The 25,037-nt window shown below is 39.1% G+C and overlaps 2 protein-coding genes across 2 annotated transcripts in view; one reads left to right on the top strand and one right to left on the bottom strand.

Annotated features, from left to right (window-relative positions):
• Nucleotides 1-7,326: 7,326 nt before the first annotated feature.
• On the top strand, nt 7,327-23,140 carry LOC131229632 (ATP-dependent Clp protease proteolytic subunit-related protein 1, chloroplastic). The gene is made up of 9 exons (XM_058225620.1): nt 7,327-7,629; nt 16,283-16,398; nt 17,116-17,316; nt 17,411-17,515; nt 17,967-18,029; nt 21,927-22,038; nt 22,134-22,195; nt 22,272-22,454; nt 22,585-23,140. The coding sequence occupies exons 1-9, from the start codon at nt 7,380-7,382 to the stop codon at nt 22,672-22,674; spliced, it is 1,182 nt and encodes a 393-aa protein (XP_058081603.1). The 5' UTR covers nt 7,327-7,379; the 3' UTR covers nt 22,675-23,140.
• Nucleotides 22,443-25,037, bottom strand: part of LOC131229630 (mitotic checkpoint protein BUB3.2) — a 32,414-nt gene continuing 29,819 nt past the window's right edge. The window contains exons 5-9 of the mRNA XM_058225619.1: nt 24,399-24,474; nt 23,541-23,621; nt 23,122-23,200; nt 22,938-23,038; nt 22,443-22,866 (exon numbers count right to left, since the gene is read on the bottom strand). Coding sequence (XP_058081602.1) covers nt 22,779-22,866; nt 22,938-23,038; nt 23,122-23,200; nt 23,541-23,621; nt 24,399-24,474 — 425 coding nt within the window. The 3' untranslated portion in view covers nt 22,443-22,778. The remainder of the gene's footprint in view (nt 22,867-22,937; nt 23,039-23,121; nt 23,201-23,540; nt 23,622-24,398; nt 24,475-25,037) is intronic.

The raw sequence follows: 25,037 nt of genomic DNA on the forward strand, positions 1-25,037 counted from the left end.
CACATGGTGGGTTTCTTCTCATATGTGGCTCCTCCACCTGATCATTTACCTCTGTCTGCGCATCTGTCTCTTCCTGAGTATCATCTGTATCAATCTGGATGTCTATGATCAACATTTATGGTTCCTCTTGCTCTTCTTAATCATTCTTGTGGAATAATGAGCTTTCATCGAATCTGATGTCACAGCTAGTGATGATTTTGCGTGTGACCTTTTCGAATGACCTATAACCTTTCACACCAACACCATAGCCAATAAAGATGTACTTTTTGGCTCTATGGTTTAGCTTATCTCTCTCAACTAACGGTATATGAGAGTAAGCCTCACAACCAAATATACACAAATCTGAGTAGTCCATCTTATGATCACTCCATACTTCCTTTGAAATTTTATATTCAATTGCCGTAGAAGGAGACTGGCTCACCAAGTAGCAAGTTATGTTAACAACCTCAGTTCATAAGTCCTTGCCCAATGCAGTATTACTTAATATGCATCTGGCCCTCTCTAAGAGAGTCTGATTCATTCGCTCAGCTACACCGTTTTGTTCAGGCGTGTGGCGTACTAAGTTGTGCCTAATGATCCCTTCATCCTTATAATATTCATTAAACTCAGTGGAAGTAAATTCTCCACTATTGTCAGTCCTTAAAATCTTTATTTTTTGCCCTGACTGTTTTTTCACCATTGCCTTCCATTGTTTGAATATGGTAAAAACTTCGGATTTACGTTTCATAAAGTAAAAACAAACTTTTCGAGAGTAGTTGTCAATGAATGAAACAAACCATGACGACCTCCTAACAGAAACCTTTGGCAATGACCCTCATACGTCAAAGTGCACATAATCAAGCATTCCCTTACATACATATTTTTCATATTTAAAAGATAATCTAGATTATTTACCATATATATAATGCTCAAATATATCTAAATCAGAATTCTTAAAAATTGAAATCAAACAACGATCAGATAGTACCTTCATGCCCCACTCACTCATATGGCTCAAACGAGCATGCCACATACGTGCAAATGTGAAATCTGCAACAGCCGCTGCTGCTCCACTTACTTAATTGCTTCTGATCAACCTATAATGGTTTTCGTGCCTTTGCGCTCTCATAACCACGAGTGCCCTTTTTGAAACTTTAAGGACATTATTAAGACTAGTGAACTTGCACCCTATAGCCTCAAGTGCACTGAGAGAAATCAGACTTTTCTTCATATCGGGAATGTGCCTGATATCAGTTAGGGTACACTCCATCCTATCAAATATCTTGATACTCACCGTACCAATAGCCACAAACATTACAGGCATTGTCATTACCCATAAAGACCTGTCCACCATTGCATTCTTTGTAACTAGTGAACTAACTTCGATGAGGAATCATGTGATATGACTCTCTTATGTCAAGGATCTACTCATCTCTATGATTGTCATGCAAGTGTCCAATCATTGACACGAACAGAACATCACCTCCACTTGTCTCTTCATCAGATGCGTCAACATTGGCCTCCCTAAAAGAAGCCTCTGAGTTTTCTTTCTTTGTTTTAGAATTTATACAATTATTCTTCATGTATCCAGTCATCACATAGTTCCAGCACTTTAATTTTTCTTTGCCCTTGCCCTTTAATTTGGATCTAGGTCTTGAAGATCTTGTACCTTGCTCAGTATTCCTGCCTCTCGTAAATAGTGCATCAAAAGATGTCCCTACGCCACCGTTTATCTTTCTCGTGGCCTTCCCTTGAAGGACTGAGATAACGATGTCTACACTCACGGATTTATTTGCGATGCACGATGAGTCCCTGAATAACTCATACGTTGCCAGAAGATAATTCAACAACATGCATGCCTGATCTTCATCTTTGACCACTTCCTCCATATCTAGCAACTTGCAAATCGATTTATTAAAGTAATTGATGTGGGCCTCCACATCTCAACCCTCTGTCATCTTGAAGGTGAACAACTGTAGTTTCAAGTGTAGGTGACTCTTAGTGGATTTTTTTGCATAAATATTCTCTAACTTCGCCCATAAACCAGCTACAGTTTTCTCCCTCAAAACATTATAGAGAACCTCATCCGTGAGACACAAACGAATTGAGGATAAGGCCTTCTTATCAAGAATATTCCAATCATCATCACTCGTAGTTGGCTTTCGCTCCTCAAGAACACCATCCTCACATTGCTTGGTTAAGGAACTGATCATCTTATTCTTTCATAACTCAAAGTTATTTTTACCCGAGTATTTCTCAATGTCATACCTAGTGTTTCCCATTAATGTTAATCCTTCAGATTCAGGCCTGCACCCCAACGATAGCTCTGATACCACTTATTAGGAAAATGGCAGAATCACACAGAGATGAATCTAGGATAGCAATCCAAAACCACCAAGCAAAAGGAAGAAGAACACGACGATTTTAATGTGGAAAACCCTTTCGAGAAAAAACCATGGCACAAAGCCACAGAAATTCACTATGAAAGCAAAAATTACAAGGAGAGAAGGCTTACTCGATTCGAACAACCTCGAATCTCATCCTTGCTCCACCCCTTTGAAACCCTGAAACTATTTAAAAAACCCTTGGAATACCTTCAAATCCCATTTACACCCATATATATAGTTTTAGAAAGAATCCCAAACGAAATCGGAAGCAAATTTCTCAAATCCGGCGGATCCATAAAATTCTGCCTGAAACCGCTCGATGACATCAAACGGTCGCCAAAACAATCCAGTGACAAAACATGGATTTTTTGAAAATCTTCAATTGCTCGACCCAACTTTGATGGCATCGAACACATATTCGATGTCATCAAAAGCCTTTCAATGTCATCGAAAAATGACACCAATACGTCCAGCAACCAACAAAGGAAATCCGGAAAATACTCGATGACATCGAACCTGTCATCGACAGACTAATGATTTAACAGATTTAAGACATCTATCAACAATAGAAGAAAAATGAGAAAAGAAATTTTAAAAGTCATAATATTTATAAGCCATTTCCGATCATAAGCATTTGAAATCCCCAACGAAGATGATAAGATGAATCGAATCTATTCCTAAAGTTTTAGGATAAAAACCCCATAGATTACTATATTTATAGGTGAATATGTTTTCGGAAGAAAAACAAAAAATGCATTGTCCAATAAAACTGGTTTCAATCATCTCGACTGGTGCCCTGAGTACAGATGAAAGAACAACCCAAACTTATTTTAAAATTCAAAAAATGAAGGCTTAAATATAAATAGTTCAACGACGCCCTCCTACTATATTGGATAAGTATTTTTAATAACGGCCTAGAAAATTTTCAAAAATCTTTGTAATAAAATGTCTATGGAGTAGTGATCCTTAGGTGTTATAGTTTTCAAATTTTAAGATATGGTGTCCAAGGCACCAAGATGTGTTCTATACCTCCGGATGAGAACCAACACAATAGAAAATCAAGATTTAAACTTCTCTCAATTTTCCTGGAGTTGTATGCAAAATAAGCATAATTAACCTAAATTTCCATTGTTAGAACGGTTGTGCAACGATGAGATGTAATGCAAGGAATGACGATCACGGCTCGAAAGTAATTGTTCCTTAAAGGAGTGGGAAAAAACAGTTGTAACCAATGTGTCAAAATTAAAAGACTGCATGAAAAAAGGGTCACCCACACATACCTACTCCAATATACCTACGGAATTTGATCAAGTTTAAGTAAGCATAATGAGTTCCCCATAAGGCCACAGAAACCGCATGGCAACTAACCACTTTAATTATCAAACAAAGCAAGCACTCCTAGGATGATCAAGTAGTAAATGTCATCACACATCTAAACAATAAGGAGGTCCCCATAAGTCCACGAAGTGCAGGGGTGCTATTTTTCATATTTATTCCCAATGCTACCATCGATCTAATACAAAAGGGTTATAATTGATTTCTCATCGTACTATAGAAAGTGCAGAGACAATCACAACATTTTTCTCAAACTCTTATGATATTAGTAAGTTATTTCTTTTCTACACAATAAGCTAATGCTGACACTACAGTAAGCAGCAGGTCCTAACCATATTCTTTCCTAACCAAAGGAGTGATTGCACATAATCTCTACCAAAGATGAGCATTTGTAGACACCTCACCCAAGCTAATAAATTGACAATCACAAACACTTGAGGCATGGATATTTCCTAATACCTAAACTTATAAAATTAATTATTAAAAAAAAAAAAAAAAAAAACCATAATCTATACCCAAGCCACAACCCAAAACCTTAGTCGAATCTAAGCTCTAACCAAACCCTAAAACCAGGATAAATCCAAGCCAAAATCGGACCAAATTAAAGCCATATTCAAAGCTTGGAATCAAGCCTAAATCCCAACCCAACACTCTTCATAACCTAGCAAGAGCCCAAATGATATTCTTTACGGGTTAGGAAGCCAAAGCACATCAGTCGCCCAAAACTAGAGTTGAACCACATGGGGTGACATTCCAAGTGCCACCTGCCACATGACATAGTTGGAAATTTAACAAGGACAAATGTCGGTTGACGTGTAAAGTAAATCCCACCTTGGTAAATGAAATGACCCCCTAGGAAGTCAAAATATCCCTATTCTTCCCTTTTTTTACATTCCATGCGACTCTTTCTAACTAATGATATGTACCATGTGGTACCCCTCTCCTCTCCAGTGTTTGAAGTATCAGTATCGCTATAAGTTTCGCTGGCTAGAGATATGGAAACAATATCAATATCCCTGATAACCAAAAATGTGGGGAAACATAGGAAAAATGGTGGAATTTTCAGCGAAGCTTCATGAGATGTTAAAATGCAAACATTTGCATATTTAGAAATTAAAAAAATGTAAAAGGAATGCATAAATAATAAGTTTCCATTTAATGGGTCCATAAAAGCATGTGCTGGTGTAAGAAACTAGTCCAACTATCCCCTCTGGCCAATTTAACCATCCAAACTTCCATTCAATCATCCATCGATATTGCAAAATATCAACAACACATGATATTTCACCAATAAATCATTAATAATTGGAAAGAAAACAAAAGACTGTGGTCTCAATATCTCACATGTTGCAATATTGATAATATCGAGATATTATCAATATTATCAATGGCAAATTATATGGTGTGATGTTGTACTTTTGGCCCATCCGAGACTTGGAATTTCATCATTTTCGGGCAAAGCATATATTTCAGCGCGCTTATTATAGTCATTGTGTCAAACATTACATACGTCACTAATTAGAGATATTAAATTTGATTTAGTAATTAAATTCAAACCCCTATAAATATACCCTGCATAGCTACTTTTGGATTAAAGTTGATTTCCAATCCAGGGTGCCAAACACAATAGGGGGATTTCAAATCCAAGGGGTTCCGAATCTAGGGGGGGTCTGCTTCCACGCTCCCAAACGGGCCCTAAAGTAACTAGGGGTTTCAAATCTGATCTAAGAGGGAGTTTAAAATCCATGGTGAAAGCTTGGATCACATCTAAAATCCTTCCGAAAGTTGCATATGTAACATGTGTGTCACTAGATTATTAATCTATTTGGCATATGGCCCATTGATGATATCCCAAAACAATTAGATTACCGATTACATCACTGCAATTACTTTAATATGATGATCTGCGCCGTCCAAATATTGTCCATGTAAATCAATGGTTAAAAATCGTTGGTTAGTCACTCAGATGTTCCAAAACTTGGAATTTCACTATTTTCGGGTAAAGTATATATTTGAATGGGCTTATTACAACCATCGTGTCAAACATTACATACGTACACTAATTAGAGATATTAAAATTGATTTAGTAATTAAATTCAAACCTTATAAATATACTATGCATAGCTACATTTGGATCATAGGGGATTCTAATCAAAGGTGCTAAATACAACCCAAGTATTTCAAATCCAAGGGGTTTTAAATCTAGGGTGTTCCAAATCCAAGCTCTAAACGGGCCTTAAAACTTGATTTGGGTCATGATGGGTCCGTCGACCCTGCCAACGCGGTGTCATTTAAATGGGTTAAGGTCAAATTGGACTTCATCAAAATGAATTTTAAGTGGCTCGGATCAGTCCAAGGGTAATGCATCACCAGCTAGGTTTGGGCCAGAGTTCTTAGCCCATTTAATAAATGGTCTGGGCTGGGCTGGGCTGGGTGTGAACCCAAACCCAAACCCAATTCTATCTATGCACGTGTCTTTAGCAAACCGCATAAATTATATGGTCTGAAACCCCGCACGCGAAGAACTTTGTTCGAATACAACCCTACGTGGTGGTCTAAGATACGTCGGGACTCTAACCGTTGGATTTCGTCCTTTTTTATTCAATAATACAAGCCATTTTATGGAATTCCTTTGGATTGGAATTTAAAAGAACAAAGAAAGAAACTCTCACATTAAATATTTTAACTATGATCAAGGATTATGGTGACCGTTCATGTTCAAATCAAAAGATCTAGACTACTCAGGTGTTGAAATAATCCAACTGAGAGATTTTATTTGTTCTGAACAGTTTGGATCTTTGAAAATAGCCCATATTCAAAGGCTAAAGTCCCGATGTATCGTATTGCAGTACGTCGTTGGGATGTAATCGAGCAAACCTCGCAAGCAAAAACGTTTGAACCGCGCTCTGACTAGCCCCGCATAGCCATACACGGGCCTGCCCACCGCTTACCGAGGACCATGTATGGAGAAATTTCATCAGATCCATGCCGTCCTTCAGCTTCGTTGCTTCATATTAACTCTGGAAACCAAAAATTAGACGGTGAAAAAAATCAGGTAGGCCACACCATAGGGAAGATTTGGATGGGGACACCATTAGCAAAGCGTGGAACCCACAGTGGTTGATATCTCCCATACAAGCCGTTCATATGACGTTTCTCAACAGGAAGAAGGGAAGTTCCAAAATATGCTATTCTGAATCTAGGTGGGCTACACCAAGTGAATTTTAGGCATGATTTTAAAATGTTTCCTCTGGTGAGACCCACTTGAGTTTTGGATCCGTGTGATATTCTGCTTCAACGACAAAGATGGGGTGGATCAACTGATGGACGGTGTAGATCTCATGAAAATAAGGTTATACCTACGAAAATCAGGAAAGAGCTTTGGAAAACGTTTTCAATGAAGTGAGGTAAGAGGATTGCTGTATCCTCGAGCAAGAACATTCAGATCTCACACATGGAAAAGTATCACACGTGTGAAAAATCCAATCCACTTGTTTTAAGTAGAGATATTCTGATTTTTCAGACTACGTCCACATTGGGACCCGTCAGATGAACGGCTAAGATCACCTACTCGTGTGAAACGCTGCCTCGTAAGAGAGGAGTACCGATAAGCGGTGTTCTCGCTCTTCCCACAGATCGTATATCTTTCCATTCTCGAGCTGCAGACAAGCAGCTGCCATGGCGTCGTCTCTGCTCTGTTCCCCAATCTCATCTCCTCTCTCCGACCTCTCCAATCCCAGGAATCGCGATTTGGGTGTTGCCTCTGGATTCCTGAAAAGCCCTTTTCTTTCCAAACCCAACCTCCTCCAATCTCCCCCTATTCTCAATCCTGAAAGAAAGGTTCTTCGGAGATTCCAGACTCTTGCTGCGAAGAACGGGTACGATCACATCCCCAAGCGCTTTCGGGAAGAGAATCTCGAAGACGGATGTGAGTCTCAGAAAACCCATGTTCATCTCTCTGCTCTTGCTGTTGAAAATACCTCCCTTTTTTGTGATTCTGATTTCATAGGGTGGTTGGACTATATTGTTTTATGTAATTTCTTTTGTTTTGTAGATTGGTTTTCGGTATTTGAGTTGAATCAGATTAGCGAGTTTTCGATGTAGTTGATGAATTACTAGAAATTCTACCAGTTCATATGTTAGAGATGTTTTCTGCCTTGATTTTTGAAATTTTTTATCTTTCTTTTCTTTTCTTTTTTATCTTTTTCTTTTTTCTTTTTTTTTTTTGGCAATTTGATTTCATGAGGTAGTCAGTTTTGCTTCATTTGTTGTGATTTTTCCTTCTGTAGATTGATTTTCGCTATCCAAATCGAATAAGCTTGGTGGGTTTTGAATGTTTTGGGTAACCATTGGCATGAGGTCTTTTAAAATAGACACGGGCTTTTGGTTCTGACAAGTGGGCCCCATGGTTTGGCAATCTGGACCGGTGTTCCTTGGTGACCATGACCAATGTCTCCGTGATAGGATGATTGTAAGCTTTCAATTTGTAGCCTGCAAGTAGATGGTTAAGATGATAAATACAACCATGGTTCACATTCAAATAAAAAAGTCCCAAAATTGGCGGCTAGGATCTTCCAGTCTGGGAGACTTTGGGGGTGTGGTCCATCAATGATGCATTGGGGCTGTTTGTGTTAGCGATGACCTCTCTGGGAAATTGTACTTATCAGAGAAGAAAAACAAAGGGTTGTTTTAGTTGGAAATGAAAACTTGAAATTGTAGTTATGAAAATGAAGATTGTGTTGTTACTGTTGAAAATGAATCAAGGAATTTGTATTGGGAGTGGATCTATTGTTTGCACAGGCATGCATTTTTGTGCCTCCATGTCATATCCACCCACGTGCAATACATGTTTGAGATTGAAATTGTTCCATAGGTATTTCTGCTTCTAACGGTTAAGGGGCCACAGCATAAAAATCATAATGTTTGGATGCTCCCGGCCCTTTAATTGGTAGCGAACAAATTATCACTAAAATGCAGAAATCAGCAACTTCTCCCAATCAGTTTAAGATTGTCCAATCAGTGCAATTTTTTGTTAGGGGCCAATTAATGGCAGAGCCTACAGGATGCCCTTTTCAAATAATCATACACATCTTGCGCAAATACATGTATGTATGTGTTTCAGAAATGAATTTTGGAATGGTATTTTTCAAAGAAACAAAAAAGAAAAAGGAAGTAAATAAAGAAAGAAATAGATTATGGAAATTGCACATTTTGATGGTGATTTTTGAGAGAAGAGAGTTCATTGACAGGATTGGTGTTGATAAAGATTTGCACCAGAAAAAGTGTAAAAGACTATGCCAGTATATGTGAATTTGACAAACATGTCGTTTATATATATGGTCATTTATAAATATGTCTCTACGCCATGCACATGGGCAGCAATGCCATAAATTTGATTAAAATAAAGTTGTTGAGACGGATGTGTTTATACAATGTACATATACTGAGGGAAAAGATTAGTAGCATAAGTTGGGGAGATGAGGGTTAGTATGTAAGTTGGATCTAGAGAAGAGAGAACACGAGTTTGTTGATTTGGGCTTCTTGGTACATATGCAAAGCTTCAGGTTTGCATTTAGATGGAAGAGGAATGGATAAGAGAATGTGTGTCATCCTTCTTGACTCTCATAAACAGATCCCCCAAAGGTTACTATTGTGGTTTGAGGGGCCTAAGATAGGGAGACCCCCTATCCCCATGCCACTTGTGTTGGTTGCCAAGGCACTAAGCAGAGTGCATAATGAGGGAATGGAGGAAGGAATTATTAGAGGTTTCAAGGACAAGGTAGTTCCCAATATCCCACGTTCAGTTTGTAGATGACACCAAGCTCTTCTGTGATTGCTCAAGAGAGTAGTTTCTTTAGCTAAAAGTAATTTTTAGGTGCTTGGAAGCATTTTTTGGGCAAAAGGTCAATTGGGCCAAAATATAAGTGCTGGGAATCAGGATGGGCGAGGAGGTCGGGAAGTTAGCTACGTCCTTGGGATGTTGTGTAAGTTCCTTCCTGGCGCAACCCGGTTATCAAGTCAATGAGATTTCAACACCCGAATCGCCAGAAATGGACAAGAGTACACCAACAAGAATAATAAAGTGGTCTCTTACAAAACTTAAAAACTGACACTTAGTACCTCCTACACAACCCTTCTTTTTATGGACCCTAAATAAATCTTAATGAGAACCCCTGAACTAAACGACTGGTTTCAAATCAATAATAGTTATCTTCAAATCAATCTAAATCTAATCTACTTAAGATGTAAAGCCTAATAATAATAAAAGCAAATTTAGGAAATAATCCTAAAATTCTTCAATCATATCTTTAAATCAGCCCCCATATTATCAATCACATCCCCCTATATCTCCCACAGATAGTAAATTGTAACTCTTAATATTTAGGCCCAAATCTATAAATATACAGTCCAAAATCAGCACATTATGGGTCCTATGGTGGGCCATGGATCGACATCACTTCCCTTCAACTTTGGTCCCCTCTATATTGTTAAGTCCTAAAGTGCCTTTAGGACCTAGTTGTGGAAAGGATGAAACTGTCTCTGAATTAGGAAGTAAATATTTCCATATGGTGGTAAAGTCACACTTACCATGTCACGCCCTGCAATTCAGATCCTCAGACTTGAGTTACGATCCATGACTTGTACACTAAGTGTACTTAAAACAACGAGCCACTTCGTTTGACTAGAGGCATAGAATTATTTGTATTCAAAGTTTTCATTACATCCACCATTCACATACATCAACCATCAAAAGAATTCATAAACATTCAGCCCACATGCCTTTAATCTTCATAAAGTACTAATCATTATACTATAACCCACCCATTTGGGGCTTTATTAAATCGTTAGCCAACCAAATACTTTAAAACATTTACGACTCTATTTCGAAACAATAATAAACTCCAAAGCATAAATAAAGCAAATAACTTTAAAACATTTGGGGCTTTATTAAATTGTTAGCCAACCAAATACTTTAAAACATTTACAACTCTATTTCTAAACAATAATAAACTCCAAAGCATAAATAAAGCAAATAACGCGAGTGCCATTCCAACATGTTACTTATCCAGCGCATTCATCTCATCTTCCTCTAGATAGGGTCATTGCCCTTGTGGATCATCCACTGGTTTAGTCTCATGTCCTGGTATTTGAGTAGTTGTTTCAACTTCAATGACATCTGAACAATTTTTCCATAAATTCAACATCAACTAGCTAGGCCTGGTGAGTGAACCCATCATGGTTCATGCACATCATAATTAAAATAGGAAATGCATGGATGTTATGCAATGCAGCATGAATGCATCAAGTGGGTTGATCTATTCACTTGGTTGAGTTGGATTTCATCAACCCGCATCTCCCCTCCTAGGGTAGGCTTACACCATATTGGTAGGTTGCCACACATTGTGGGCATCCAGGGATGGTCTCATGGGTCACCAGGTACCGTAGGTACCTACAAGTCTTCCTTAGGAATCAGCGCATGAGCGTTATACATGATATGATGATATGAGAATGATTGATACATCATATTCACAATTTGTCACATACGTCGTCATATTTCAGTAATAACATTTCAACCTAAACAAATTTTAATAAAGCAATCAATACAATGAATACACTCAACATAGCAATCAAACAACTACTTTAATCATAACGGGGAGGAAACATGTTGGGATCACTCACTTGTATTCTGGTGATGTGAATTCTGAGATGTTACCCCTAGTTCAAACAATTGACAACCATCTAAATACATATCAAAATCAAATTATACTTCTACCTAAGTAAACCTATGTAATCAGCCCACCTTTGGTTGATCAAGTCCCCAATCTGAAGTCCATATAGGGAATCTAACCACCGAACTTGAATTTCTTTTGCTTTTGTCTTCCACATAAGATTTTTGGGATGGTTACTTTTCAAAGTGGGGTCCATTTGATTAATTAAAGTGATTTGACCATCCTAATGTCTTTAAGATGATCGAGGACTATTACTACTGTACATTACACGGCTAAATATCAAAATTTCCATAGCAATAGAATGTTCCAGCGGATTGTCAATCGATTGAGGTTCGATCGAAGCCTAAAAATTAATTCAAATTTCCATCTTAACTATCTAGACACTTTTTGCCTCTTCTGATTGATCGAGAGACGATCCCATCAATCGATCAAGGTTCGATCGAAGCCTACTTCAGATTTCTATCTTAACTCTCTGGACACTTTTTGTCTCCTCAGATCAATCGAGACTGCCTTGTCGATCAATCGAACCGTACCATCGATCGGTCAAACTTGTTTCGATCGATCGAACCGCCTTATTGATCGATCGACAAACGCTGTAAAAACTCGGTTTAGTCTAATCTATTTTATAACTTTTAGTGTTTATTCTTTATTTGTCCTACTTTTAATGATTTATTGATCATGTGGTCAGATCTGAATCATCCATCAATTTCCACATTCCTAATTTAGGGTGGATCAATAGATCGCGTAGATATGGACCGCTCAAGATCTAAGGTTAAATCAATGTATACTATACACAAGTTTTCCCTTTAATCCCCATGGCCCATCAGACAATCGGGTCTACCCATCTTTCTGGATCTCATAAGAGATTTGTCCTAGGTTGTACATGAATGGTAGGGATCAAATTCAATCTATCTGATCACCATCTTATAATCAAATATGCAAATCAGTATCTACAATTAGATCTGATTGATGTGGCCCATCCTATGATTAAATCAATCTAGAAGTTAAGGCCCTTACATACTTTGGCCTTAGAGATCATATGATCCATCCAGATCCAATCTAGAACCATCAGGTGTACTAAATTGATCACTGTAACAGGGTTCTTTCTCAGATCTAACTTTTCCCATCGTTTTAATGCCATGTCTTCCATAGATCAATATAGTGGACGTGTAGCTGATCTACACCGTTCATTACATAGATCTATCAAAAAAGAATTGAATGCACAAAGAAAATAAATAAAAATGAGTAATAACATACCTGATTTGAGTTCCTCTCCCTCCCTCTCTAGGGTTTTCTCTTTAGGTTTTTCTTTTAGGTTTTCCTGTGAGAGACATCTCTCGTATCCCTCTTAAAGGAGAAAATTTTCCAAATAAGGTAGGATGAGTATATCTTTCCTTATCCAGAAAATTAAATTTTCTCCAAATTTGCAAAAAAGTTATTATTTCCTTCACGGAAATCGATCCTCCGACCTCACCCGCAACCGAGAGTCGTAGCGACGTGAGTTGATTCCTCAACCTTTCTCTCAACCAAGAGTGTCTCTCCCAACAGGTTAATTGTTTTGTTTTGTTCATATTTTTTTTTTAAAAAAAAATCAAATCAAATTTATAACTTATTATCTAAGGTTCTTAAGTGTACCAAAATTCAGGGTCGTTACATATTAATGTGACCCTTTCAAATTATGTCTCTGTTCCAATGTATTCCGTAACGATAACGGTGGTTGTAGCAGCCACCGCAATTACCATTACAATATGGGCGTGGCGGTGATGCAGGGACATGTGATGACCTAACCCTAGATGCATGTATAATCAAGTTAAAGAATATTCAAATAAATACACCAATTAACTAACCCTTTCCGATCAAAGGGATTAGGTAAATTTCAACACAAAGATGAAGTTATTCCGTCAGAATCATGCCCATTAGCATAAGATCACGTAAACAGTAAAAAGGGAGGACCTCGAGATATGAGGATATCACAGATCTAGCATAAGTCAGTCCACGATTAAGCTTAGATCTGATTCTACTGACTAACTATCCCTCTTTTCTGTTCGAACTAGAAAGGGGATATCCAGAGAGGAACGAAAGGGGTAAAGGATGAGGGGTTCGAGATGAAGAAGGTATAGGTCCTTTTGTCGTCAAAAGAAAAGGAGGATGATTCTTACCTTTTCCTACACCTCGAAGATCTTAGAAAGAAGGAAACTTGAAATCGGGGTGGAATTCTCAACACCCAAGGGTCAATCCTGGAACCCTAATCTCTTAAATAAAGAGGAAGAAAAGAGACGAATTTCTATTCATTTAATAATAATGAAAATAGGGTTTCTCACAACGTCTATATAAGCTATGGAAAAAGTAAAAGTGCACTAAAACCCGTGGAAACAAGAAAAAGAACAAAAAAGTCTAAAACTAAAACACCCGTGTGGTAGGGTGTGAAATCCGACCCATAGATCTATGGTCGGGGTGCGGTCATGCCACTCCTGCACTCGTAGCGCACCAGAAAGTGAGTCTGATGGACCTATCGTCCATCCACATAAACTCCTCTGCTTTGGTACTCTGTTGGTGGCGCCTCCTCCTCTGATATACTCTAAAAGGTACACCACTGATGTCCGCATCAGGCGGCCTCTTTTTTTTTGGAAAAATCTATTTTGTCCTCGTAACAGACTATTACAGGGCCATTACAAGACCATTTTGATGCTGTTATGGATCAATTTTTCCATAACCCCATTAAGGGTAATGGTTACCACCATTACTTTTTTCTTTTTTTTTTTTGAAAGATAACTTGCATTAAAAAGGGGAAAAAGATACAAAAAAGGACTGCCGAGCTGGCAGCCCCTTAGGACACAAGAAAAGAAAGATCAACATTGGGCCCTTCCCTAATGGAAATCCACTCAGCAATGAAACAAAAAGCATTGGAAGAGACTATGTGGGGGGGTTTCGCGTCGTTCTGAAAGCATCTATTGTTCCTTTCTAACCAGAGGGCCCACCAAATCGCCAAAATACCGATCCGCCAGATCCTAGATTTGAATTTGCTTAATCTGACCCCGTGCCAATCTTTAAGGAGAGTATCCACATCCTTCGGAAAACACCATTACTTTTATGTAACAGCCGTTACATCTAGTAGATGGAAAGAGGTATTAAACCAAAAATGATGAGAGGCACGACAATGAGAAGATTAAAGGCAATGAACATAGCATTGTTGGGAAGTCACGTTGGCATTTCTCTTACGAGAAGGTCTTCGAAAAGATGGGTGGGACTTGCTTTTAGGACTAGTTAATAGAATGGCGGGAGCTGGAAAGCCATTTAGAGAGCAAAGTGCCTTTAATCATGAGATTAGATATGCCATAGGGATTGTCTCAAGAATCCATTCTTTAGAGGGCTCCTGTTGCTTGGATAATCTGCTTTGCTACCCCTTTGAGAATCTATATAGGCTCACCTCAATTAGGGAATCTAAGGTTGGCTGTTGCTATTCTTGAGAGGAGTGCAAGTGGTTGTGTCCATCATTTAGAAGAAATCTCCGATGTAGACTCGTTTGTGGGCTTGCTTCCCACCTAAGGAGTGTGGAGATATATCTTCATGCTGGAGAGAGTGTCACACCTGGCAGTCAAGGGGGTTGACATTGAGTTGTTGCTTTCTGCTAATTGACGGTTTGGAAAAGATCTTATCTTTAGACCACATCTGAAATCAGAAAAAGATTTATCATCAACGGGTGTTATTTATGTTTGAAGGCAGAATAATTGGTTAACCATCTCATTATTCATTGCCCCTTCACCTAAGGAGTGTGGAGATATCTTCTCAAGTTATTTGAAGTTGATTGGACCATGCGAGAACTGATAGCCTCCTTGTTACTTGTTAGAGCCTGGACCTTCAGCTACAAGACTCCAGGAGGAAGAATTCTTAAGAGGCTCTTCCGGCAATGTGGTGAACTGGTGATCCCTTCTGGGAAGAGCGGAATTACATGGCCTTGAAGAACAGGCCAGACTTTGTTTCTCAAGTTTCCGAAACGAGAATATCTCCTGCCATTGGTTAGTAAAGAATTTGCAGGGGTTTCCCATGGCAATCGTAGAAGTGGATGGGTCGAGATATAGGGGGCATCAAAATGCCAGAATTAGCATGTCATGTGGAAACCACTACCTCCTAGAAAGTGGCATCTCAATTTTGATGGAGTTCTAGAGGGAATCTCAGTACAGCTGGTATAGGAAGGATAATTTGGGATGAGAGTCGCAGAATTGGCAAGCCCTACCAGGGTAGCAGATGCAAACAAAGCAAAGGTGAGAGTTGTATGGCTTGGGATGAAGGAGCTTTCTCAAATGCAAGTGTTGATTTCTGTTATTGACGGTGACTCTCTGAACACCATTTAGTGGGCTTCTTCCTAATGCTTATCCTCGGATATTCACTAGATGGATGAAGGAGATATTAGGGACTTGAAGAGCCCCTCTAGTATCTTTTTGTTGACTTGCCCAGGGAAGGAAACAATGCTGCTGATGGTTTGGTGAGGCTAGGGGTCTCACTCGTTATGTTTAAATGTTGCATTCGATACGTTTCTTAAAAATTTCTTTTTCTTAATGATATTCTAGTCCGTCCTCCGGAAGAAGAAGAAAAAGGAGTGTTGACTAGAATGTACACCTCAGTTGGCACATGGAATAGAGGTTTACATCAGGTGTCCCAGATTCCCAGTGGGCATCTGAGAGTGCCACTGCATGAAATTATTGCCCTTCCCACCTGTTTTGTTCCTTCCAATAGATTATAGATCACGTGGAATTTTATAGCACTGCTTTACATAGAATGCACTTTCAACTCCAAGAATGATTCAGGTTTCTTGAAATCCTTTGTTCTAAGCTTCATGTTTGTCTTTTGCAGTGATGGAAAACTTCAAAAATGCCCCCAAACAGCTGTATGGTCTCACTCCTTCACAGATGGACATGTTCATGACAGAAGATAACCCTGTTGCGCGGCAGTCACAAAAAGTCACAGAGGTCCACTCTTTCTCATTTGCATTGTAGTATTATCATATTAATGCTAATATGGGACTCAGTCCACGAGGACATATGAAATTGCTGCTCATCTCCAAATGCATCATTGGTGGACCATGGCCAGAAATCAAGTCGGCTGGATGACCATTTGATCTCAGGAGCTTGGTGGGAAATTAATGACTAGAAACTTTTAACAAATGGTCTACATTCAACGTACTAGAGCTCTCCATTCAAGAATTTACAGTCAGCCAACCAGTAATTCCAGGCTAAACATCCATGGAGCCCACCTGAGTCTTAAGATTTGGACGAGTCCCATGCAACTAGTCTGAGTTTACTCAGGCTTGGTCAGGTCCGATCTGGTTTGACACCATGAGTCACCCCAACTTGGAGGAATCGCGATTCAACTCTAGACCAGATGTGTCGGCCCAAGTTACCAAGTCTTAACCATGGCTGCCACAGAATGCATTTGATGTTGGTCATGTGCTATCAGCACTTTTTTTGTTCTATAATTGTCATCTATGTTTGATTTAGCCTCAATGTGTTCTCTATGCTTCTTGATCAACCAGTAGCATGGAGAACACGCAACCGTAATTGTTTCATGCTAAATGCACAATGTTCACCACCAAATCCAAATCAGCCCTAAAATTTTCCAGTAGAAGTTTATTTTCTGCGGTGGCAATAAAGGGGATTGAAAACTCATATTTTAGGATATGGTTACAGGAAACCATTTCTTCAGCGAGGAACTATCTAGACAATGGAGGCATGTATAGCCTATCAGGTATGCACGACGGTCCATCAAAGTATAGCATGAGTGTAAGCATGTATCGTGGAGGAGCTAGAGGATATGGAAGGCCCCGAAGTGCTCCGCCGGACTTGCCTTCTTTACTTTTAGATGCCCGAATTTGCTATTTGGGCATGCCTGTAAGAAGCAGTAACTGAGCTCATTTAATCAATCTTTGGTATATAATCCTGACTTTTGTATCTTTCTCACCACATTATCCTTTGATGTGGACAGATCGTTCCAGCAGTTACCGAGCTTCTTGTTGCTCAGCTCATGTGGTTGGACTATGATAACCCTTCAAAACCCATATATTTATATATAAATTCATCTGGGACACAGGTTAGCACTGGAATGCCACATTTTTTTTCCAACATGGAAGTTTCTAATGAATTAATTATACATTCACATAGATCGCGGTTATCTACATGCTTGACACATATGAGGAATACCAAATTGTCCATTGGGTGCCCTTGGTTGAAAATCAAGGCCAGTCCACTAATCAGGTGGGGTGTATGAAACAAATGGATTACTAGAACTTGGCCAGCTGTTGATTTGTTTTGTACATTGCAGCCCACCTGCATCTTCTGCCAGGGCACATGCACTGGAACCCACCTGATGGGCAGCTTGGATCTCACATGTGTGCCAGCATGTAGAGGAGCTCTGATCTATGCATGCGGAAACCTCTATGTTAGAATTCTATAAGTAAGAAATTTTGTCTCCTGAAGCAACTTGAATTAGTTGTCAGTTAAGCTCCTCAATTTTGATTTGATAGTATCATGCTATTTGACAGAATGAGAAGAGGGAGACGGTTGGATCAGAAACTGAGGCATACGCTATTGCTGATACCATTGCTGTAAGTATATTTATTTAATTGTTTAAGAACCAACTGCTTTTATTTGGGAGGTGAAATCTGTGGAGTATAGTTGAAATGGTGCTAGCTCTTTATGAACTGTTTGGTGCCCTTGCTGTACTTTTTGTTGCCGTTTTAACTTCATCTTCTACTTCAAAAACTAGCATTATTTTAGAAAACTTTGCTATTTGTTGGTTTTGGGATGTCCACATGTTTATGGCTTCATCCTTGTTACCACATCCTTGGGCACATTCAACTTGAAGAGTCTTCTGTTTTATTTATTTAGTTATTCATGATTATTGGAGGCCAATTGTCCTCTTCGTTTTGCACTGGGAAGTTCCCTGTGTAGAACTTAGTTTGTAGATTAGGGACCATGGTTGGTCTATGTCTATCCAAGCCATTGATATGATGGCCCCCCATCATGGATGGCCATTCCCAAAAAATCCCACAATCTTTCCCATTTGGGAGATTTTTCGGTAATGGGTCCATCAGTGACGGGGGCTGTTAGATCAATAGCTTGGATAGATCAACCATGGGCCCCAAATCTACAAACTGAGTTTTGCACTGGGAACTTCCCTGTGAAACAATTAGGAAACGTGGCATCTTATATTTATGCGCAGAAACAATTTACTAAATTAAGAAAGAAGTTATGTCAGGATATGTAGAATGACTCCCCAATAAAGAGACATGACATAGGCACACTTTCCTTTGCTATATGATCCATTATCCTCTTACCTACTTTACCAGCATGGGTAAATGAAATGTTTAAACCAGAAACAAGGTCGAGACTTCCCTTAAGCATATGGAGGACAAGCTCCACAGTTAGGAACAAGCAGTGCCCATGAGATAGCATTCTGTCTCTCCCAATCAAATATCCAGAGAAAAGGACCTGAAGATCCTCAATCCCTCTCATAGATATTTTGCTTCTACCTCACTAGAATCCCCCACGTGCCAGTCCAAATCGTGGACTAAAGTATCATCTGAAACCAATACATATTGCGACATATGTCTTGGTTTCAGTGCCCAATGATATAAGCCAGTCACACCAAGAACCTCCCGATTCACTTATAAGCCCATATTTGAGGGGGCTGAGTATTCAGAAATCTTTGTTGGTTTTGTTATGCATTTTACAGGGATTTTGTGACTGTTTTCCTTTTACTAAAACATGTGCATCATCTGGTATTTGCCGGTTTAGATAACGGACAATATGATACCCTCTTTGCTGATTTTAACCCTTGGTCCGGAGTGGGTCTCCCGAATGATTGATCCCATTGCTACCTCTATGAGCACCCACCTTCCTTTCCCTGTAGTACCCAGATTTCAAATCTATAATATATCAAATTTTGGCTACCCAATAATGGAGTTCACAAATATTAATGACCTTGCTAATTGCTCTCTCTCAACATGGCCATTACTAAGGCCTTGTGAAAAAACATCTCTCTTTAAGGTCCACCTTGATGCAACCAAAAGGCCACACAAGCTGGTTGATCAAAGATCTGATGTGTCGAACTGTTCAGATTGTCTTGATTGATGATCTAGAGCAAATCTATAGCCTAATGATGACTATGATGAGATCAACAGTCATCTTGCACTGTGGGGCCCATGGGGATCAATCAAATGGTCGTTTATAGGATTTATTTGTTTGAATTAGCTTTTAGATTTATGCCGAGAATTTAACAAGTCTCTTTTATATTTTTGTCACTCTTTCGTTGGCCACTTTTGGGGCAACAAATGATGTCAGAATGAATTTGAGCCAAGAACTGCAATTTGAATGCCGTTTGAGTTGTGCCAGGGTAGTTAAGGCCCGTAGGGTTGTGAACTTGTGATGAATTTCAACAGTATTTTACCCATTTCACAAATGATAGCTCTCTTTCTTTCTTTTTTTAAGCGTATATAAGGCTAATTTTGCATAACATTATTGGGATTTGGAAATTTTTCTTTTGAATTTTAGTATTTCTTTGCTTTGGGAGAAGAGATTTGAGAGGGGCTTTTGTGATCTCTAGTTCTCAACTAGAGGATTGCTGGGGTTCTACCATACAATCTTTCTTTCTTTCCTTTGATCCAAAATCCCTCCGGGATTGCAACACACACGCTTGATGATATAGGTCTTCCTTCTTTTAATTGTCGTCTCCAACAGTGCTTTCCACAGACAAAAATTTGTCATTCCTCTCCTTCCAGATTCTCCACAAAATTGCTTAAGGCCCATGGTTCTTATGATGGTACATAATTTGGGTAGAAGTTTAGGGCCCATTTGGATACCACCAAATAAGTTACTTTTTCTCCTTACAGCAGTAGATAAGTCACTTATTTGAGATAAGTTTGGTTTAAGATCAAACGTAAGAAACTTTTTTACTTAAAGATACTTAATCACTTCAGCTTAATAAGTTGAAACCAAGATAAACTACTTGAGGCATAAGTAGCTTGTCTTAAGTAACTTACGATCCAAACCCCCCTTAATATCTTCTACTTTGAGAAGAAGCCTAATCGGCCTTTATGGTAGTTTCGTGCTAGAGTTCTCTTGAGATCTTTTGGTGATGCCTTTATTTCTCCAAGCATGTGGCTTGACATGGCATGTCATCTTTGTTTGAAATGAAATGTCATTCTAGTTAAGTTGAAGGGCAACTCGAAGAAAACAGCAAAATTTAGATTGGTTGGTTGAATTTTTGGAGTGTTGTATCTCAAGGATTTTTAAAACCCCACCTGAGCTTCCTAAACTAGTTTTGTATCTAGTAGTAGTGTTGGGGCTGTTTAGGAAAACCCAAACTTATGTTTAATTTGATTTAGGACTGTTTAGGGATCTTTAGTTTCAGTTAACTTTTGAGACTTGAAGATTTTGTGGAGGGTCTGCTCCAGTTAGGACCTTTTATTTATCTGCAATGGGATTTTTGATAATTGGCGGGTTGGTGAGTTTGGAATCCACTAAAGGATAAAGATGGGATCTATTTGAATAGGACTGAGATTTTATAGGAATTTTTAGGTTGTGAGGATTGCTTATTTATGATCCCTTTTGCTGTAAATAAGTTAAGGACCGTTATGTTATTCTTCCTTGATGTTGGAAGTTGGAGCCTTTTGGTTTGCTTCCATTCAGTTAACTATTTGGACTTGTATATGAATTCATCACCAAATTGCTTGTTGGACACTCAAACTTTCTTTCAGCCCCAATAGTCGTTTATGTCCAAAGCAACAATGACCACAAAGCAGTTGATTAATAACAGTGATTGGTTTGAAGGAAAAGGGCCAGAGAGGTCAGGCAACGGGAGGGTTTGACAGTTATTAGGGTGTCCTTAGTGATAATGGGATTTGACCAGTGAAACCGCCTGCTCTGGCCCTTGTCATCCCGCAGCAAACTTGGGGCCACTCTCAAATCGTGGTTCCTCCACTTGGGTAGATTAGCGAACATTACCTAGGATCTCTCTTAGATCCAACTAGAATATCTCTTAGAAAATTCCTTTAGTTTGATCTAAAGAATATTCTTTCTAGTTGATCCAACTCTGACCCGATTTGGATGAAATGCAACCATACGAGGGCTTGAACCCTGGATCACTCACACACACTACAGGGCTTGAACACCATGTTATTGCGATTAAAAGCTTCTAATTCATTGGTTGTAGTTGCAATCTTGGAGCAAGTACATGTGCGCATGCATATCATGCATATATAAGCAAAGAATAATTTGAATATAGATTGCCTTCTGATTCTTTTCGCATGCCTTCTTAGAACTAAAAACTAACTAGTTGGTCGCATACCCAAATCTCTAAGATGTCTCTTCAATGTTATGTGAAATTAAAGAACAATAACTAAATCAAAATTTTGTTTTTGCTAAATCTCAATTACAGTCAATCATTCCATTCATCAGCATATATTGATTTCACCTACTATGATTCCTTATTTCATCTGCAGTATTGCAAATCCAAAGTTTACACAGTGAACTGTGGTATGGCATATGGTCAAGCAGCAATGCTCTTGTCACTTGGCGCAAAGGGCTTCCGTGCTCTCCAGCCAAATGCCTCCAGTATGTTCATAGTTTCATGTTCCATTCCTACAAAAACTACATGGTTCTTTTCTTCATCTTGCCATAGTTTGTCACCCCATTACATTGAATTGCAGCAAAATTGTATCTGCCGAAAGTCAATAGATCAAGCGGAGCAGTTATTGATATGTGGATTAAGGTCTCTTTCTCTCACTCTCTCTCTCTCTCTGGGCATGCATTGCAGCATAATCTCAACTTGGTTTCATTGTATCTAGGCAAAAGAGCTTGATGCAAACACCGACTATTACATTGAGTTGTTAGCTAAAGGCATTGGGAAACCAAAGGAAGAAATTTCAAAAGACATCCAACGCCCTAAATACTTTCAAGCACAGGAAGCTATTGCATATGGACTTGCAGACAAAATAATAGACTCAAGGGATGCTGCATTCGAGAAGAGGGTAAAACCTTTTCCAACTCCAAATTCCATTCTCTTACAAAGCATTACAATGTTCCTCATCCTTAAAAATTAAAAATTAAAAATAAAAATAGTACAATGTTCCTCAGTAGTTATATTCATGTTCTTTCCAGGACTATGATTCAATGCTGGCACAATCAAAAGCCATGCGTAGTAGGGCTGCTGGAATGGGCACACAGGCAGCTCCGTCTGGCGCACGATAAGCAATCTATTGGAATTGTATCTGAGAAGTGCGAGCATAATTTAAACGGAATCGACAGTGGGAATGAAAAGAAAAAACAATTGTATTGTCATATATACTTTTGTTTTATGGAGGTGGGGTTGGGTATACTTTTGGTTTTGGTTTAACCTCGACTTCATTTATGTTGCGCACGAAAATGGCATCAGGCTCGTGGCTGCAAAACAAAAGTCCACGTGAGATTATACACTGAAAAGACCAAGGTACAGATGGACATCAGATACGTACGGTTTATCTCCCTCTTCATATGTATAACTGGATGCCACTGCCAGTAACCGCCCATCTCTGCTGAAGGAAAGAGCTGCAATGCTTGTAGGGTACTTGGAGTACTGTGAAAGAACAGTTGAAATAGGCAATTATGAGCATGTATATTTATTCCTATGTGATAACCAGAATTGCTTGCAAATGTTACCTGATATAATCTTTTCTTATTGTTGCCATCCCACACATTTACGTACCCGTCGCACCCTCCAGTGGCAAATGTACCATAGCTGCAAGGGAGTGTCAGCTAGAATAAGCAACCCTTGCTATCATTACAATACTACACTTGTGTGTAGTCGTCATTTCCAAAAAATGGCCATTCTGCCTGTATGTGAACCACCCATTTATGACAAGATAAGGGTGGTAGAAAAAGAAATGACAAAAGGTGCATCCTCAGAATAAAAGGCAGTAATATGAGCAAACTGGCCCCTTTTTTTCAACCAGAGTAGACTTGCCCATCCTCAGCATACACAGGATGTAACCTGAATCACGCACATACAAATGCCATGTGGGCACATGCGCCAGTAAATAGCCTTCACATCACTCATACCAAAAGCATGCAAAACTTACATGGGGTGGAAGGCAATTGCATTGACCGGATATACAGTATCCCTTCCAGCCTCTGATTTTCGATGGCACTTGAAAGCATATCTGGATGGAATTTAAACTCATCAAGGAACAGTAAAAACTCGAGAATTCATGGTAGCACATGCATTTATGCTTGTGTATGCATATGGATACCTATAGGAGCATGGTTTATGTATGTGCTATATGCATTTGGGAAGGCATGCAAGCTGTACAAAAATCTAAATGCAATCGTTAGTGCGCTGCACCACATAATAGTTGCCAGGAGATTTTCTTACTCCCATTTTACAAGAAACAGGTAATCTTATGCTCAAGCATTCATCATAATTTACAGAAGCTCTTGGAAATGCTGTATTGCAGGGAAGCACTACCTTGGTATGCCAAGGTATTAATCATGAGACGGCACTCATGCATTCTTTATGTTTGAGAAATGCAAAGGCTAATCAACGCTGTGGGATTAGAACCCTCCTGCGTAGGTGTGTCAAATCTAGCCCACTCATTAGGGTGCCGACAGGTATCTGCCCCGTCCCAAACATCAGACCTGTCTGCTCATCAAGTGGGCAACACTTGTATGCTGAAAGTAGTCTCTTGCTTTCTTTTAGCTGTTTTGTATGTGGCCCAGAGAATGAGCAAAACAGCCACATTTTTAGGCCAGGGCACATGCACAAGCTGACCTGAACAACACGGATCTCACATACTCACTGCCCATGCTGGTACGTGTGCATACGAACTTCTTTATGGCCATTCAAAAAGAAAAGGCATGATTCTTTATGTTTGGACCACACCATATCTGGGTATCAGAGTGTTCGTGTTATTTAACTGCAGTAAAGAAGGTATGCGTACTTCTTAGCTTGACCAGCCTCAGATAAATCGAAGAACTCCATAGCAACCCGACCTTCCACAGAGCTAAGGGCAAAACCTACAGGTCAGAATCCAAGTTAGAAAGTATCAATCCTTATAATTCATGCAAGGAATACCTGACATAGCCAAATGTAGAAACAACTGGCAGGCAGCAGTCCAATGCAAGCTGAAGCACAAAAGTATCAACCCTTGTAAAATCAGAGCAAGGAGTATCTGAAATGGCAAAATGGAAAAATAATAATAATAATAAAAGTAGCAGTCGGCAATAAAATAAAAGCTGGAGTTCGAATGTAAATCCCAAATTTTATGGGATTATCAGCAACCTCACAGGAGTTCACTATGGTTTTCTTTTCCTATTCCTCTTTTAATTTATTTTTTGGTTGAATGATGATGAATTTTGTTAAAGCAAGTAAAAGAAACACTGCAAGAGATGCATTGACAGGCTGGTAATGAGTGTCTCATCACTTTGGCTAGCCTATCAGCAGCCTTATCAGATACTCTCAGAACCAAAGAGCAACTAGCTCCCAAAGAAGCAAGTAGGTATCTAATATCAAGGATGCATGAATTGAATCTCAATGGGCCCAGCTCGGCACTCAAAACCCATTAGGGTACCCGCTTGGA

This window comes from Magnolia sinica, chromosome 16 (assembly GCF_029962835.1).
Source record: "Magnolia sinica isolate HGM2019 chromosome 16, MsV1, whole genome shotgun sequence".
Lineage (NCBI taxonomy): Eukaryota > Viridiplantae > Streptophyta > Magnoliopsida > Magnoliales > Magnoliaceae > Magnolia > Magnolia sinica.

Excerpts from the sequence above, each read along its gene's own strand:
- LOC131229632 (XM_058225620.1), top strand. The coding sequence starts at position 7,380 with ATGGCGTCGTCTCTGCTCTGTTCCCCAATCTCATCTCCTCTCTCCGAC. Across the intron at positions 17,317-17,410 it reads TTTGCTATTTGGGCATGCCT|ATCGTTCCAGCAGTTACCGA; the intron begins GTAAGAAGCAGT and ends TGATGTGGACAG. Across the intron at positions 22,039-22,133 it reads TCTCCAGCCAAATGCCTCCA|CAAAATTGTATCTGCCGAAA; the intron begins GTATGTTCATAG and ends ATTGAATTGCAG.